The 14,346-nt window shown below is 38.3% G+C and overlaps 1 protein-coding gene across 1 annotated transcript in view; it reads left to right on the top strand.

Moving 5' to 3' along the window:
• stox2b (storkhead box 2b) overlaps nt 1-14,346 on the top strand; it is a 77,039-nt gene that overhangs the window by 50,896 nt on the left and 11,797 nt on the right. The window contains 2 exon segments of the mRNA XM_028459809.1: nt 8,030-8,080; nt 8,083-8,181. Of these exon segments, the coding sequence (XP_028315610.1) occupies nt 8,030-8,080; nt 8,083-8,181 (150 nt within the window).

A 14,346-nucleotide genomic window follows, 5' to 3' on the forward strand; every position in this document is an offset into this window, starting at 1 on the left:
TTTATTCTGTGTTAAAGGGGAATTCAAGCTCACATTATGTTTTTTTAAGTTTGCAAGAGTAGGGGGTACATGGCTTCAGGTTAAATGTCTAAAGGTTTATGGGACTGTGAAAAGTTTGGGAACCACTGCACTGCAGGTATTAACCTAAGAATTGAAATGTCGACCAATATTATATACATTCCATGAAAATATCGGCTGATATTGTCAATTTCTACTTGAAAATGAAAGATAACCAGAGAGATTTTGAAACAGATCTAATTAATGCTGCATCTTTGCATGTGTAGTTTTTAGGTTTATTGGTAAAGCTTCATATCCTTCATTGTGTGCCAGTCTTGCGCTGTGTTGTGATGTTCCATAACAGGACAGCAGTGCAGCTCTACAGGCTGCTGTGTTTTATACTTCACGTTTAGCAGTCCAAACACACAGAGCAGAGTGTCAGAAACAGGCTAGGACGTGGTGCAGAGCTATTTGTGCTTCTTCACTGTTGGACGCTTTCGTTCAGTGATTGTATGGGTGCCCTACATGGAGCTTTAGTGTTCTAAGTGGGTCACACCAGAACCCAGCTGCAGCCATGCACAGCTCGCTCCCTCTCTCTGCACTGCAACGCTCTCTCTCTGTCTGTCTCTGTCTGTGTAGTGCATACCAAGGAAGAGAACCTTGTAAGTACATCATGTGCATCTATGGCTGTGTATAGGAGCGACTGGGGATGCGTAGTCATGGCAACCTCCTGTTAGCCCGCCCACAAGCTTCTGTGTCAGAAAGCATTATATGGTGAGCAAGGGAGGTAGAACATGGGAGCAGAGTGAGGCTTCTTGTGATTGGTCACACCCCCTTGTCTTTGTGTGGCGCAGAGGATTGTGGGTAGCCCCTGACTGAATGCTGTGTGCATGTGTAAATGGGGAGGAGGAGGGGGTAGACTACGCCTGACTGTGTGAGAAGAGGGGGAGGAGCCGTGTGTGTGTGTGTGTGTGTGTGTGCGTGTGTGTGTGTGTGTGTGTGTGTGTGTGTGTGTGTGTGGGATGAGCCGCTCACTGAGTGTGTGTGTGTGTGAGGGACATATGCAGTGAAAGCAGGAGCTGTCGGCCTCACATATTCGGCTGGACTCTTTTTCTACACAAGTGGATCACTGTAACCTGAGGTATGAAGGCTGTTCACTCCCGTCCATTTGTCTGTCTGCCTTTACGCCTGTCTCACTCACTCTTTTATCTGCCAACCTGTTAGCCGCTGCTAGCCACAGTGCTGTAGCGTCATAGAGAGGAAGAGGAAACACACAAACAGAGCGAAGGAGGGAGTAAATGCAGACATGGAGAGCATAGTACAGCAATAGCCGTGATCCAACAAAAGCGTGAGAATTTTAGGGATGGAAAGAAATGGTGGGAGAGCGAGGGAGGGAGGGTAGAGAAAAGGGAGAGCATGACAAAAGGAGGGGGTGTGGTTTAGTCCTGTGGACAAAGGAGGCGGCCTGATTGTTTACTACCACTGCAGTGAGAGAGACATGGACAATCAATGGTCCGTCCTTCCCAGGCCTCACACTCCAATGTTTCTCTACATTCACCTGAGCCAATGTCCTCTCCTCCATTCATTCCTGTTTTTGAACACTGTCAAAGTAACGGCCGTTTTTCTTTGAAACGGTGCTTAAGGGGTTTTTTTGGAAACTGGAAAGCAACAGAGACGGGTAAGGCTGTCACTTTCACAAGTTCCTAGCTGTGATCGAAATTGCATACTAAGTCTGACGTCAAAGTTAGTATGTAGTGTGTTCACATTAGATAGTATTTAAAGGTTGAGTATATTAGAAATGTATACTATATGGGGACATTTTGGAAGTATGCACAGGGGGCACACTAGTCATACTCAACCGCTACATAATTTATTGCGAGCATCTCTTCTTGTCTTCTATTAGTAAGGCTCTTGTTTTGAAGTTAACCAGACGTTTTGTCGGTAGCACAATGCTGGGTCTCCGAAATGTTGGCATGAAATGTGGATAGTTTTATGGATCAAATGAGCACATGTTGCTATTCTCTTGGTCACTTTCTCATTTCAAATGTTTTCAGAACTTTTAAAGGTGGAGAATCAACAGAGATATTTAGCCTCAGTGTGCTTCAGGTTTCTGTCCTTGTAGGTTCCAATGCATTTTGGGAAACTTGATAAGCATTCCCACTGAAGTATACTTCCAAGTTTCCCAAGATGCATTTAAAACCTACAACTAAAGAAAACCTGAAGCGAACTGAGGCTAAATATTTCTGTTTATTCTCCACCTTTGAAAGTTCTGAAAATATTTTAAGTGAGAAAGTGACCAAGTAGAATATCAACATTTGCTCATTTGATCCATAAAACGCATGTAGACACATTGCATTCACACATTTTAGAGATTCCATATTGTCCGCCATTTACTACTGACAAAACTTCGTATTAACTTCAAAACAAGATCCCTATTTACCAGCATTAAAAAACTAAAAAAACTTGAAAAAATCAATGGTTTTTAACTAATGTTTTTGTTTTGTAAAGGGAATGTTTGATTTTTAGCCGGGACGATTTTACATTCCGCTCGCAATGCATCATGGGACGGTTGAGTATGACTAGTGTTCCCACAGTGCACTCTTACAAAATGTTCCCATATAGTAAACATCTGGGTATTTTTTGTGTACTCAAATCTTTTAATGTCATCTATGTGAACACAATCATTTTGACGTCAAACTTAATACGAGGAGTACGTTAGTATGACATTTACAATAGAGCCAAAGAGTTTACAACTGATGCTAATTTCAAACTCTTGTCCCTAGTTGGGATTTTACATAAATGTAAATATTACACATGCTAACAGCACACCGTACAATGCAACACAACACAAATACAAAAACACAATCATCACATCAGGCCAATAAGCTACAATCATAGTAAAAATACATTACACAGTACACCAAAATACATGCTTACACTACATAGCATCAACCTTCACTCCATAACCATAAAGTTAATGAGTAGAGCTTTGTTTGTCTTTTAGACAGCACTTCACAGCATTTCTATCTGCAATTTCAATAAACAATATTAATGATACAATATTTTGGAAAGTAAAAAGAACACAAAAAAATGCAGTTTGAAAAATTGCCATCTTTTTCTTTGACTTTAACTCTAGGCATACTTACATACTTACTCTGGGTATGACCTTTTCGTCTCGATAGGAATATAAAAAATCCAATGAATAGGACCATTTTTTTCATCTTTAAAGTGTCGCTCTGCTAATAGAACACAAAAACAGAGAAATTAAAACTAAATTGTGTCATCATGACATTCCTAAAAAAAACACTTATCTGTGCATGAACTTAAAATAACAATTTTGTATTGTTATATGTTGTCATACAATAAATCATTCCACCTTAAATTGTTTATTAAAAAACACATTTTATTGAGTTAGGGGGAACATTTAATGTCCTTGAACCTAAAAGCATTAATAATGCCTATACTTGTGTTTGCAGACCAACAGTATGTAGCTACTACCTCTGCCATCTATATGAAGAACAAAATGTAAAAACTACAGGTTTTTACTAGGGCTGTGACTTTAACATGTTAAATGCGGTTAATTAGTTACAGAAAAACAACACACTATTTGATAATAATGCAGTTAATGGCTTTTTTTGCACTCCGAACGGCACAGAACTTTTCTCATTGCACTAGTTTTCGGTGTACTCATAATACTGATGCACAGACCCCACAACAAGAAACAGTAGAACCAGAGAAGTCATTGCTGTGTTTCGTGGATGTTAATTTTAGTTAAAACACTGGATGGAAAACAAAAGCCCAGTTGTGTGCAAATTGTGCAAGAAAGAGTTTGTTGATCACCTAGCCTCAGCTAGCCCCTCAGTGCTAAACATGTAGCAGCTAGCAGCTCAATGCTAACATGTAGAAGCTAGCAGGGACAACGGTCCCAGTGGAGCAGACAGTGTCTCCGATCTACACTGGACACTCAGACAGAGTTCAGAGACAAAATTATTAAGTCGAGTGAAAAATGAACAAAGTCAGTGGATAAATTATTGTAGTGGACAGTCGACCACTCTCTGTGGTAGAGGATGTGGGCGGGGCGAGAAGCGCTGCTACAGATAGCATCGTCTGACCCAACTTATCAACTGCTATCAGAGCTGCCAAGCTTCACGCTTTGAGTGTGACAGTCGCGTAATTTGACGCAATCTCATGCCACACTTGACATTTCTCACGCTTATATTTCCCCATTCAGTACTTTTTAATTTTTTTTCATGATAATAAACTTTGTTCCTCGTGGCTTGCCGTAGCTCGAGTAACTGTCTCATTGTGACTAAATCTAACCAACCACAGCAGGCATCACACAATAATGAACCAATCAGAAGCAACGTAAGGTGGGTCTTGATGAGCTGGTCTCTATTGACACCTCACACATCATGCACTGAGTTGTCGACATGCTTTCAGAAAGAAAGTGTTTCTAGAAGTCAGACGCCGTCTGAGATGGTATGTAACTACCCACTTTTGTTCACTGTTTATATTGCTGTATGTGTCTGTGCGTGCGTGCACGTTAGTTTATCATCTAAAAAAACGAACTGTGATTTACTTTAAAAACTACTTTTAACAACTCAGAGCTGCCCTGAAAAAAGCAACACTACATAATTTGATCACATTTCAGCCTTAATGAATGAAAAAATCAAAAGTGACACAAAATGTTGTTATTGTGCTGCTAGTGATTAATAAAAGGGTCTCTGTGGCCTAATGTAACCAAAGCAGTAACATTTTATCTTGTAAAGGATATGATTGTCTAAACTGTGTGAAATGAGGCATTCAAACACTGCTTAAAGTAGGATTTTATTAATATGATTATATAGAACTTTTTATTGGTCACTCAAAGCGCTTTACATGACATTATTTTTTCACTCCACACTTAGTGGTGGTAAGTTACTATTGTAATCACAGCTGCCCTGGGGCAGTCTGATGGAAGTGAGGCTGACATAGTGCTCCATCGACCCTTCCGACCACCACCAAAACTCACTCACACACCAGGCAATGTGGGTGAAGTGTCTTGCTTAAGGACACAAAGACAGATAACACTGGAGCAACTGTCCCCCACTTGGCACCTGGAATTCTCAGTGGTCTCCCATCACACTACTAACCAGGCCTAAACTGCTTAGCTTCTGAGATCTATTGAGATCGGGCAATGACAGGCTGGTAAATTAATTCATCAGCTTTATCAGTCAGAGCAGGATTACTATTGCAACAACACATCATTAGTAGGGTAAAACTAACCTGTCTCACGACGGTCTGTTTATTTTATTCTACAGATATTGTAACTATTTTGCACTTTTCAGTTTATACTTCTCTGGAATGTTCTATTTTTATACACAAAACACACATTTGTTTTAGGAAGTTTACCAAAAAAAATCTTGAAAAGCATGAATATAACTTACTTAAAGAGGCAGTATTATGAAAAAATCCTTAAGCGTCTTTCAGAGGGCCAAAGTTTAAAAAGTTCTGTTTCCTCCCTCCCTTGCTATTCCACATTGTGTAAAAAAGTCAGCTCCAGTTGAGTTGCAATTCTCTCACGTTATGATCAGAACAGAAATTACTCCTGACAATCCTTGCTCCTCCTACCCTACGTAAGAATGTGAGCTCCTCCTTCAAAAACTACCTCAGGTAAAACAAAGTAAAGGCAGGTTGATATTACAGTTAATATATTTACGTTCAGTATATAGATAATCCAGTATATAAATAAACCAAAGAGCGCTCACAATCACTTTCACTTTTAGTAGCCGTTATATCACCTTGTATCGCCTTCATGGGATGATCTGACGTATTTATGACCCAATGTGACGCAGTGGTTGGACAAAACAATGCACTATCGTCCTAAATAGACTATTCCTGTGGTTAGAAAAGGTGAGGATGACAACAAAGTGACGTAGCAGCTCATGTGAGTGTTTGAAACAGCTGACTTAAGTGATAGTTAAGAGTTTACTTCTTTGTGGTAAATATACTTCAAATACTATGTTGTTGGGGTTCTTTGAACAATTAGAGATGAGTGAAAAGCATAATACTGGACCTTTAAATTTAAGTTTGTGCTTTGTGAACAATGCAATCATAATATTTTTATTCATATTGTACATTATGTTGGCACTCAGTGATGGAAAAACACAATTTTGTTGTTTCAGCTCATTTATGGTTTTCATTCATTCAGTTATATACCAAAATACATTTAAAATTGGAAAATGTTGCATCTCGTGTCAAATATTAAGCAAATAATTTAGATTTATTGAGATTATTTATTTACAAAGTCACTAATTACAATTAGATAAATTTCTTTAATTGAGTCCCACCTCTAGTTTTTACATTTCTATTTAGTTTGTACAGAGGAATGCAACACAGCAGCATCCACTAATGCAGAAAGAACCACTGAATGAGAGACCCGGCAGCTCTGTTTTCCATCCCCATGGATGGGATTGGTTTTCCTTATTTTTATAAAGGTAATTTAAAATACCTTTTTCTGAAAGCGTTTTAGTTTGTTTAATGCTAACTAAAGCATAGCCCCCTCCAGAGGCTCTACACTCCATGAGTGGCTGTTCAGTTACGATTTGACCCAGATGTAGTCCATATATAATGCAATCCACTGGATTTTATCAGAGATGAGTTCCCTCTGAAAATTTGGAATGTTTTTGGAATTTTAGATCAGTTAGTGTTTTGCTACTTTTAAGTCTGTTCAGGAGTGGCATTGAAATGCTGAAAACAGAATAAAGCTGCACATGCACGTGTTTAGTGTGGGATGTATGTGCACATGGAATTAGTGTGAGATTTGCGTGAACATGAAATTTGTGTGAGATGTACATACTGTACATGTAGAAAGTAGTGTGAGATGTACAATACCGGTCAAAAGTTTTAGAACACCACACTTTTTCCAGTTTTTTACTGAAAATTATTAAATTTATTGTGTCATTGCACTCTGAAATGAAAGTATTGAACAAATAAGCATTTTGAGTTGAAAAAGAAATCATTGAATCTATGAACAATACTGTTCAGCTGATGCTCATGAGCATCCCACATAAATACATACTTCTGACGGGTACTGCACTAGTTTGTCTAATTCTCAAATGTACAATATTTTCAGTTTTCGGTAACCAAAACCTTTTTTTTGTTTACCTCTGGTTGTTCAGTACTTACCTTTGTACCATTTCAAGCTATTCATTGGACTTGCATGACTTGAATTGCAATAAATAACTGGAAAAATGAGGGTTTTCTAAAACTTTTGACAGGTAGTGTACGTGCATGTGGAATTAGTGTGAGATGTACGTACTGTACATGTGGAATAGTGTGAGATGTACGTACTGTACATGTGGATTAGTGTGACATGTACGTACTGTACATGTGGAATTAGTGTGAGATGTATGTACTGTACATGTGGAATTAGTGAGATGTGCGTACTGTACATGTGGAATTAGTGTGAGATGTACGTACTGTACATGTGGAATTAGTGTGAGATGTACGTACTGTACATGTGGAATTAGTGTGAGATGTACGTACTGTACATGTGGATTAGTGTGACATGTACGTACTGTACATGTGGAATTAGTGTGAGATGTATGTACTGTACATGTGGAATTAGTGAGATGTGCGTACTGTACATGTGGAATTAGTGAGATGTCCGTACGGTACATGTGGAATTAGTGTGAGATGTATGTACTGTACATGTGGAATTAGTGTGAGAATGTATGTACTGTACATGTGGAATTAGTGTGAGATGTATGTACTGTACATGTGAATTAGTGTGAGATGTACGTCCTGTACATGTGGAAGTAGTGTGAGATGTACGTGGAAAATGAAAATGCTGCAGTTTTGAAGGAAAGATTGATTTGATACCACTATTTGATCCTGTTTTACTTTTGTTTAGTTTAGTGTCAACGACTGACTATATTACAGTTTAAGCTTTTTTTAACTATTAGTTACGTCAGCCATAATTGCTAAACATGAATGATTTGTTGGGTAACTAAATAATGTTTGTATCATTTCTGTTTGTTTTTTCCCACAGGTGATGTGTCACCCATCAGTATGTCCCCCATTAGCCAGTCGCAGTTCATCCCTCTGGAGAGGTTTTGCTATTGGCTATCTCTGCCATGAACTCCGCCCACAAGCCTGTCACTCAAGAGGCCCTAACTGAACACCTGCAGACATGCTTTCCTGGTAAGTCCACAAGCTCAGAGTCAAAGTACCTCACCATGAAGCCACTGGCAAACAGACCCAAGTCATGGTCTAACAACATTTTGCTCAGATGTTATTAATTTGATATTTTATATTTCAGATGATTTTCGGAAGCCGTGAGGGTAACACTGAAATTACACATTTCCGTTTGGCACACTTCCAATAGATACTCAGCCATCTATTTTATGGGAATAATGACATGGACATATGATCCCAAAACACAGATTTGAGGGTTTAGTCCTTATCGGTATTCACAGAGCCGTTTAGAAACAGAGTAGCGACAACAGAAGTCCAAAGTGCTTGACTGCCACGTGATTCATGTAGACTCAATTTGTTCTGGAAGTTACCGGCGGGCAATTAGAATCCGTTGACATAACTGGGATGTTTCGATAATTTGTCGTCAATAACTGCATTGATTTACATTATTTATACTGTACACCGTCATATGTTTGTGTATATATAATATAGTGTATATTTATGTAGTTCCATAGATCATTTTTTTCTTAACGTGAATTATTTTTAAAGATTAGTGTTAACGGCTAGTTTACCTGCTTTTTTGACATAGTTAAGGCCAACGTTAAATCCATTGCAAATACATTGAATTAAATCTTTCTTTTTACAATTTGTATGCAACCCTGCCCTTCATAACACTATATACACATGAAAACATAATATTTACAAACTCAGAATAACTTCACTGTCTACTTTTTGTTTTGTTAATAATACATTGTATAAATGTAATATAGAATTACGTAATATAATAAATACATTGTGTAAAACAAAATATTATTTAACAGAATAAGGTTTAATTGTAGTTCTAATCATATTTAATGTTTTGTTTTATATTTGTATTAAAGACTTTGTTTAATAAGAATCACTGCAAATCGTTAATTACACTTTGTATTTGAAAAAAATAAATACAGGTATATCATCTTCTGCTCTGGCAAAATAATATAAAATAAACAGATTTTTTTTGTTGCTGTTGTTTATTTGATTCCTATTAAAAACACTTGTGCACAGTGTTAATTTTTTTCATTAGAAAGTAGAAATATGAAGCAACATAAAATCTTTTCTTTGTGTTTATTTTGATTCCTATTCAAGACACTTTAATTAGAATGACAGTATGTTGTTAATATTTGCTACAAAGTTGTTGTTTTTTTTGTTTTGTTTTTTTTTTTCATTTTTGGTTGTAGTTGTGCCTTGGGATTTTTTTTTCAATGAAAAGACGTACGTTGGCTCAAAAAAGTTTGAAAAACGCTGCCTTAATTACTAGTTTAGCGGGGGATAATCCACTATCATGCTTTAATGCACACATTAATGAGTTTAGATACGCTGATAATAATAACAATAATAATAATAATAATAATAATAATAATAATAATATATATGATTATTTCAACATCTTTAAATTCAAAAGTGCATCACAAACTGCATCACAAACTGTATCACAAACTGTCTAAACCTCTCTATTTTCAATGCGCTGCAATAGCCAACTGCTCACTTCCGGAACAATTGTAGGCTCCATGAACCATTGGAGTGAACGGAGTTGTTGCTACTCTCACTCTTTACAGCTCTGGGTATTCATATTTAACTCATTCATTGCCAGACAAAGACCCACAGAATACTTTTTACTATGACAATCTAACACCAGGGGCTTCATCTATAAATGCTGCGTACATACAAAAGAAAACATATGTCACATATAAGCAAAGTTTGGGATTATAAAAAAAATCCTGGCGAGGTAATGTGCGCACCTCCACAGCAGCTCCTGCCGCACACACAAAATCATGAGAATTGGGAATTCAAACTCCGACACCAACAGGAGAAGGATGAAATGAATGACAACTCTGTGAAATTAATAGAATTTGTGTTAAATAATCGAACACATTGAACATTTCACAACACATTATTTGAAGGATGCATTTGCAAAAAATGGAGGAGGAAAAAATGATACTGACGCCCACAGGGAGTGAGTGACATGCGCGCGCCTACAAATACAGTTTTATATTAATAATCAGAATAATTGTAATCAAAATCACATGATCATTGCGCAAAACTGCCGATCAATTGGCTGCAACACATGTAGCTGTTATAAAAAGGAACACACTCTAATGAGTAAAGGCGCACAATGGCTTATTTGGCACTGATGTAGGACGAGGTGCACGTGGCAGAACCCCCGTGAGGATGAGGTGCTGTGGGAGAGAGGAAGAGGCTGCAGTGCGGAGTTTAATCCCATGTTTATGGCGCATATATAGTGCATCTGTGTGTGTGTCCCACCTCTGTTACACAGAGGGGATCCTCAATCTCCACTGCTCCTCCAGCTTTATATGAGGCTGAGCTCCGGTGCTCTTTCCTCCACCTGTTGAATAGATGTTCTTCCTATGGAGAGTGATTCACATTTTCTCCTCCGCTTTTATGTGTGATTGTTTATTTTTCACCTGTCACAGTCTGATGAGGCAACGCAAGGCAATCTCGCTTTTTATCATTTGTTATGTTCACTGTCACCTAATTACGCTCTCCTGCGTGTGTCCACCTCAACAAATACCTCCACTTCACATTGAGTGAAATTAGTTTCATTTGCTCGTGTTTTCTCAGCATGTAGAAGCTGTTTTAGGCCACAGTAGTTTTTCCCATTCGGTCCACCGTGAAATTCGTATTAGTGAATATTCATTTAGGGCGTTCACCTGACCTTTTATGGGCAACCAAATGGGCAGAGCAAGGTGTTTCTTCACGTGCGCCAACCTTCGAGTTGATTGTGATTTATAAAAGGAAAAAGGCATGGGACATACGTGCGCCATTGTTTATAAATCATAAAAAAAAGATTTTTAGAGTATGCCAGCTGAAGTGTGCTTACCTAGGCACACTTTTATAAATGAGGCCCCAATTTCTGAAAGATTAAAGTCTCTACTTTCATCAAAAAAAAAAAATTTGTACCTTGTTTAGTTCTTCTGTAATTAGCAGTTGAATAGAGCAAGTTTTACACAAATCGCCAGTTTCAAAGCAAAAAGCTGAGAAAACAGGCTTTTTCTAAAAGAAATCTGTCAGTGCTTTTTTGCTTAGTGTATTTTGTATCCTCTTCCTCCCGATGGTTTTATCTCACAATTGCAACATTATCGATAATCTACTCAGGTCCACCCATGTTCTGTGTTAGTATGTGGTGCTGTGAGCTGCTGAATACTTCACAATATCACTTCATAGCACCATAATCTCCCTCGTCCCTGCATCTTCCTCCTTAGATAATGGTAGCATCAGTGGCTGATCTCACATCGAAAGGTGTACTGCTGCTGCACCTTCAGGCACCAGTTGGTCACTACCTCACACAACAGTTTAGATATTGATGAGGGACCTCCACCAGGGTGTATTCTAGTAATCTCTGTGATAAAACGAGTTCTAGTCAATGGCACTGAGCGTTTGGATTTGAAATTATAAATTATCTCATCAATGGCACTGAATGAGTTAATATTTATCTCTGTGATCTACTTGTGAGACATTAGGTCACCTGCTTATGGGGCCATTATTGTAACAAAACTATTTGTGTGCGTAATACATTCCATGTGTCTGTACCTTTATCCATGTGTGTGTGTCAATCCTTGTGTGTAGAATTAGGATTTGTAAAAGAAGTGTATTTGTGTGTCATTGAACTTGGACACTCTATTGGCTGTCTCTGTACACCTAAGTTTTGGAACACATTTGATGAATAAGATCTGGAACTTTTTGAAACTTGTAACTCGTGCATTACCGCTATAAACCATGGTTGGTCAATGTTACAAAATGACAGACCCTCCAATTCAAGGCCAACTTCATAAGACACTTTTAGAAAAAATTTTTTTAAATGCACAGTCACTAACATTGTTACACCTGAACACAGTCCACATGGGGCTGCCAATCAATGCTTACTGAGAGCTGAGAGTGCAGGAAACAGTCCTTCTGACCAGCTTTTGTTGGAGGGGCGGGGCCAACAGTGCTAGCTCGTGATGCAAGACGCCAAATGACATCACAGAATGTTGTTCTCAGCCAATAGCAAAATTCAATTGTAATAGCTGGGTAGTCACTCTGACAATTTACAACTAAATTCACCAAATTGAAATACTTTGACTACAATGTTAAGAGTTGGACTAGGATCAATCAAAAGCACTACTTCATACCAAATACATAACAAAAAAATGGTTTCGGGATTACTCTTTAAAAGTTTACAAATATTGTCCCTGATTCAATACAGTCAATGTGGGACCTCTTAAGCTCTTTTATTGTATAGAAATGAACAGAGAACTGTTGTTCTTTTAGGGCTGTTACTTTAAAGGAGCATAGGGCAAGATTTGCGAAAAAATAAACATTAATTTCAAGTCTTTTAATACTAATGGATGATGATGCGTTCAAAACCAAAGATACTGAGCCCACACACATTTCTCCTTATTGCCTTGAACAGACTTTGTGTTGCAATTATGGGACCGTATTTCCCTCGCAGTCCTGCAGATGTGACGTCAAATGATGCTGAATGCGCATTCTTGACGGCTTGGAGAACCGTCAACTCTGCCGGAAATAGAAGAAGTAGGCTTGGACCAAACCACTCTTTGTTTCCACGGAGGCCTGCACGAGGTCTTGCAAGTAAATAGTCACGAGTAAATGAATAACCTTGTCTCTGTATCAGTGTCACGACCAAGCGAAGCCGGCAGCAGTCTCTCTGACGTTACTCCTGTGACTTTCCCATGGATGCAGACACGCTCCTCCAGTTAAACCAAAATGCTGACAAACTGACGACAACTTAAACCCCTGACTATTTAGAACTGGCTTTAACACTGAAAACAAACCAACATCACCACCTGTCAGTCGTGGACCAATAAAGGTTGCTGTCACTGATCCGCCGCCCGTCGCACAGACACGGCCACACACGCAGGGAAAAGGTATGGGATAGAACTGCACACAAGGAGACACGGACACACACAGACCAAAAATGGACCGGGAGACATGAAACAAGAGGGAGACACGTACAGACAGCAATGTCCACACACAGCACAGTGATTGGGTATCCACATCAGCTCGCCTGTCACTCAGTCACCTAAACTTAAAGGTGCCTCCCTCAGAGGAGCGAACAAGCTAACGTTAGTCCAACAGAAACATCACAGTAATATAACATGCTCTGTTAAAAGCAGGGCTGCCAAGTTTCAGAAAATGACAAGAGTGAGACTTTTGTGACATGATGCGTTGCGGCGAAAAAAAGTGTCCTTTTTTAACGTTGATTTCTACTTTAAGACTGATGTCCTCACCTCCATGCCAGTGGGTCTCCCTGCACTGTGGCCTCCTAATGCTAGTTTAATCAATTAGAAATGAAAACAAGGGCAGGTGATGGTCACCATTAGGCAATAAAGTAAATCAATTTATTTATTGCAATAACAAAACATGCATTGCTGTCTCATAATAATTGCACTTCTTGTAGTGTTGACATTTGATAGCATGTGCAGACAAGTAGAAAAAAAAGAAATGAAAACTAACAAAAATGTTGACAAAATACATTTAAAAATACATTTGTCAATATTTCATTTCAACCAACTCTCCATCATTTAGCTGTGGACATGTCTCATATTGTAGGTGTTTGTCACAGATTTATTGTCTTGATGACAGAGGCAGGGGGCTCCCACTTAAAACACTGTGGCCCAAGGCAGTGCTAACTTTATCTCAGCTCTCCTTGTCTGCAAAAGAAAAGGAGGTCATTAAAAAGCAAATCATGTAAAAAACGTGATTTTTGATTGAATGAATGTTTTAGCAGAAGACTCAATGTTCATAGAAAGACACTATTACATACAAAACAAATCAAATAAGAACAGTTCAAATGAGCTTTAGATTAGACGAGGCATTTGTTTAATATATGCTGATATAACCTACAAGTGCAATTCAGCTACTAGCAGTGTTCATAACACTGTTAGTAGCTGAACAAGAGTTTTGATTCATTTAAGTTAATGTCTAGCACAGACACACACAGGAGTGGGCGATATGGGGAAAAAAAATCACATCACAATTTATTCTTTGTAAAATCACGATCACAATACGATGTTTTTCAATAAAACAAACCAATTCACCTACTTAAAACCATCGCCCTAAATGGAAAAAAGGAATAAAAGATCATTTAAGACAAAGTAATTTTCAAATATT

This window comes from Gouania willdenowi, chromosome 10, assembly GCF_900634775.1.
Source record: "Gouania willdenowi chromosome 10, fGouWil2.1, whole genome shotgun sequence".
NCBI classification, from domain to species: domain Eukaryota; kingdom Metazoa; phylum Chordata; class Actinopteri; order Blenniiformes; family Gobiesocidae; genus Gouania; species Gouania willdenowi.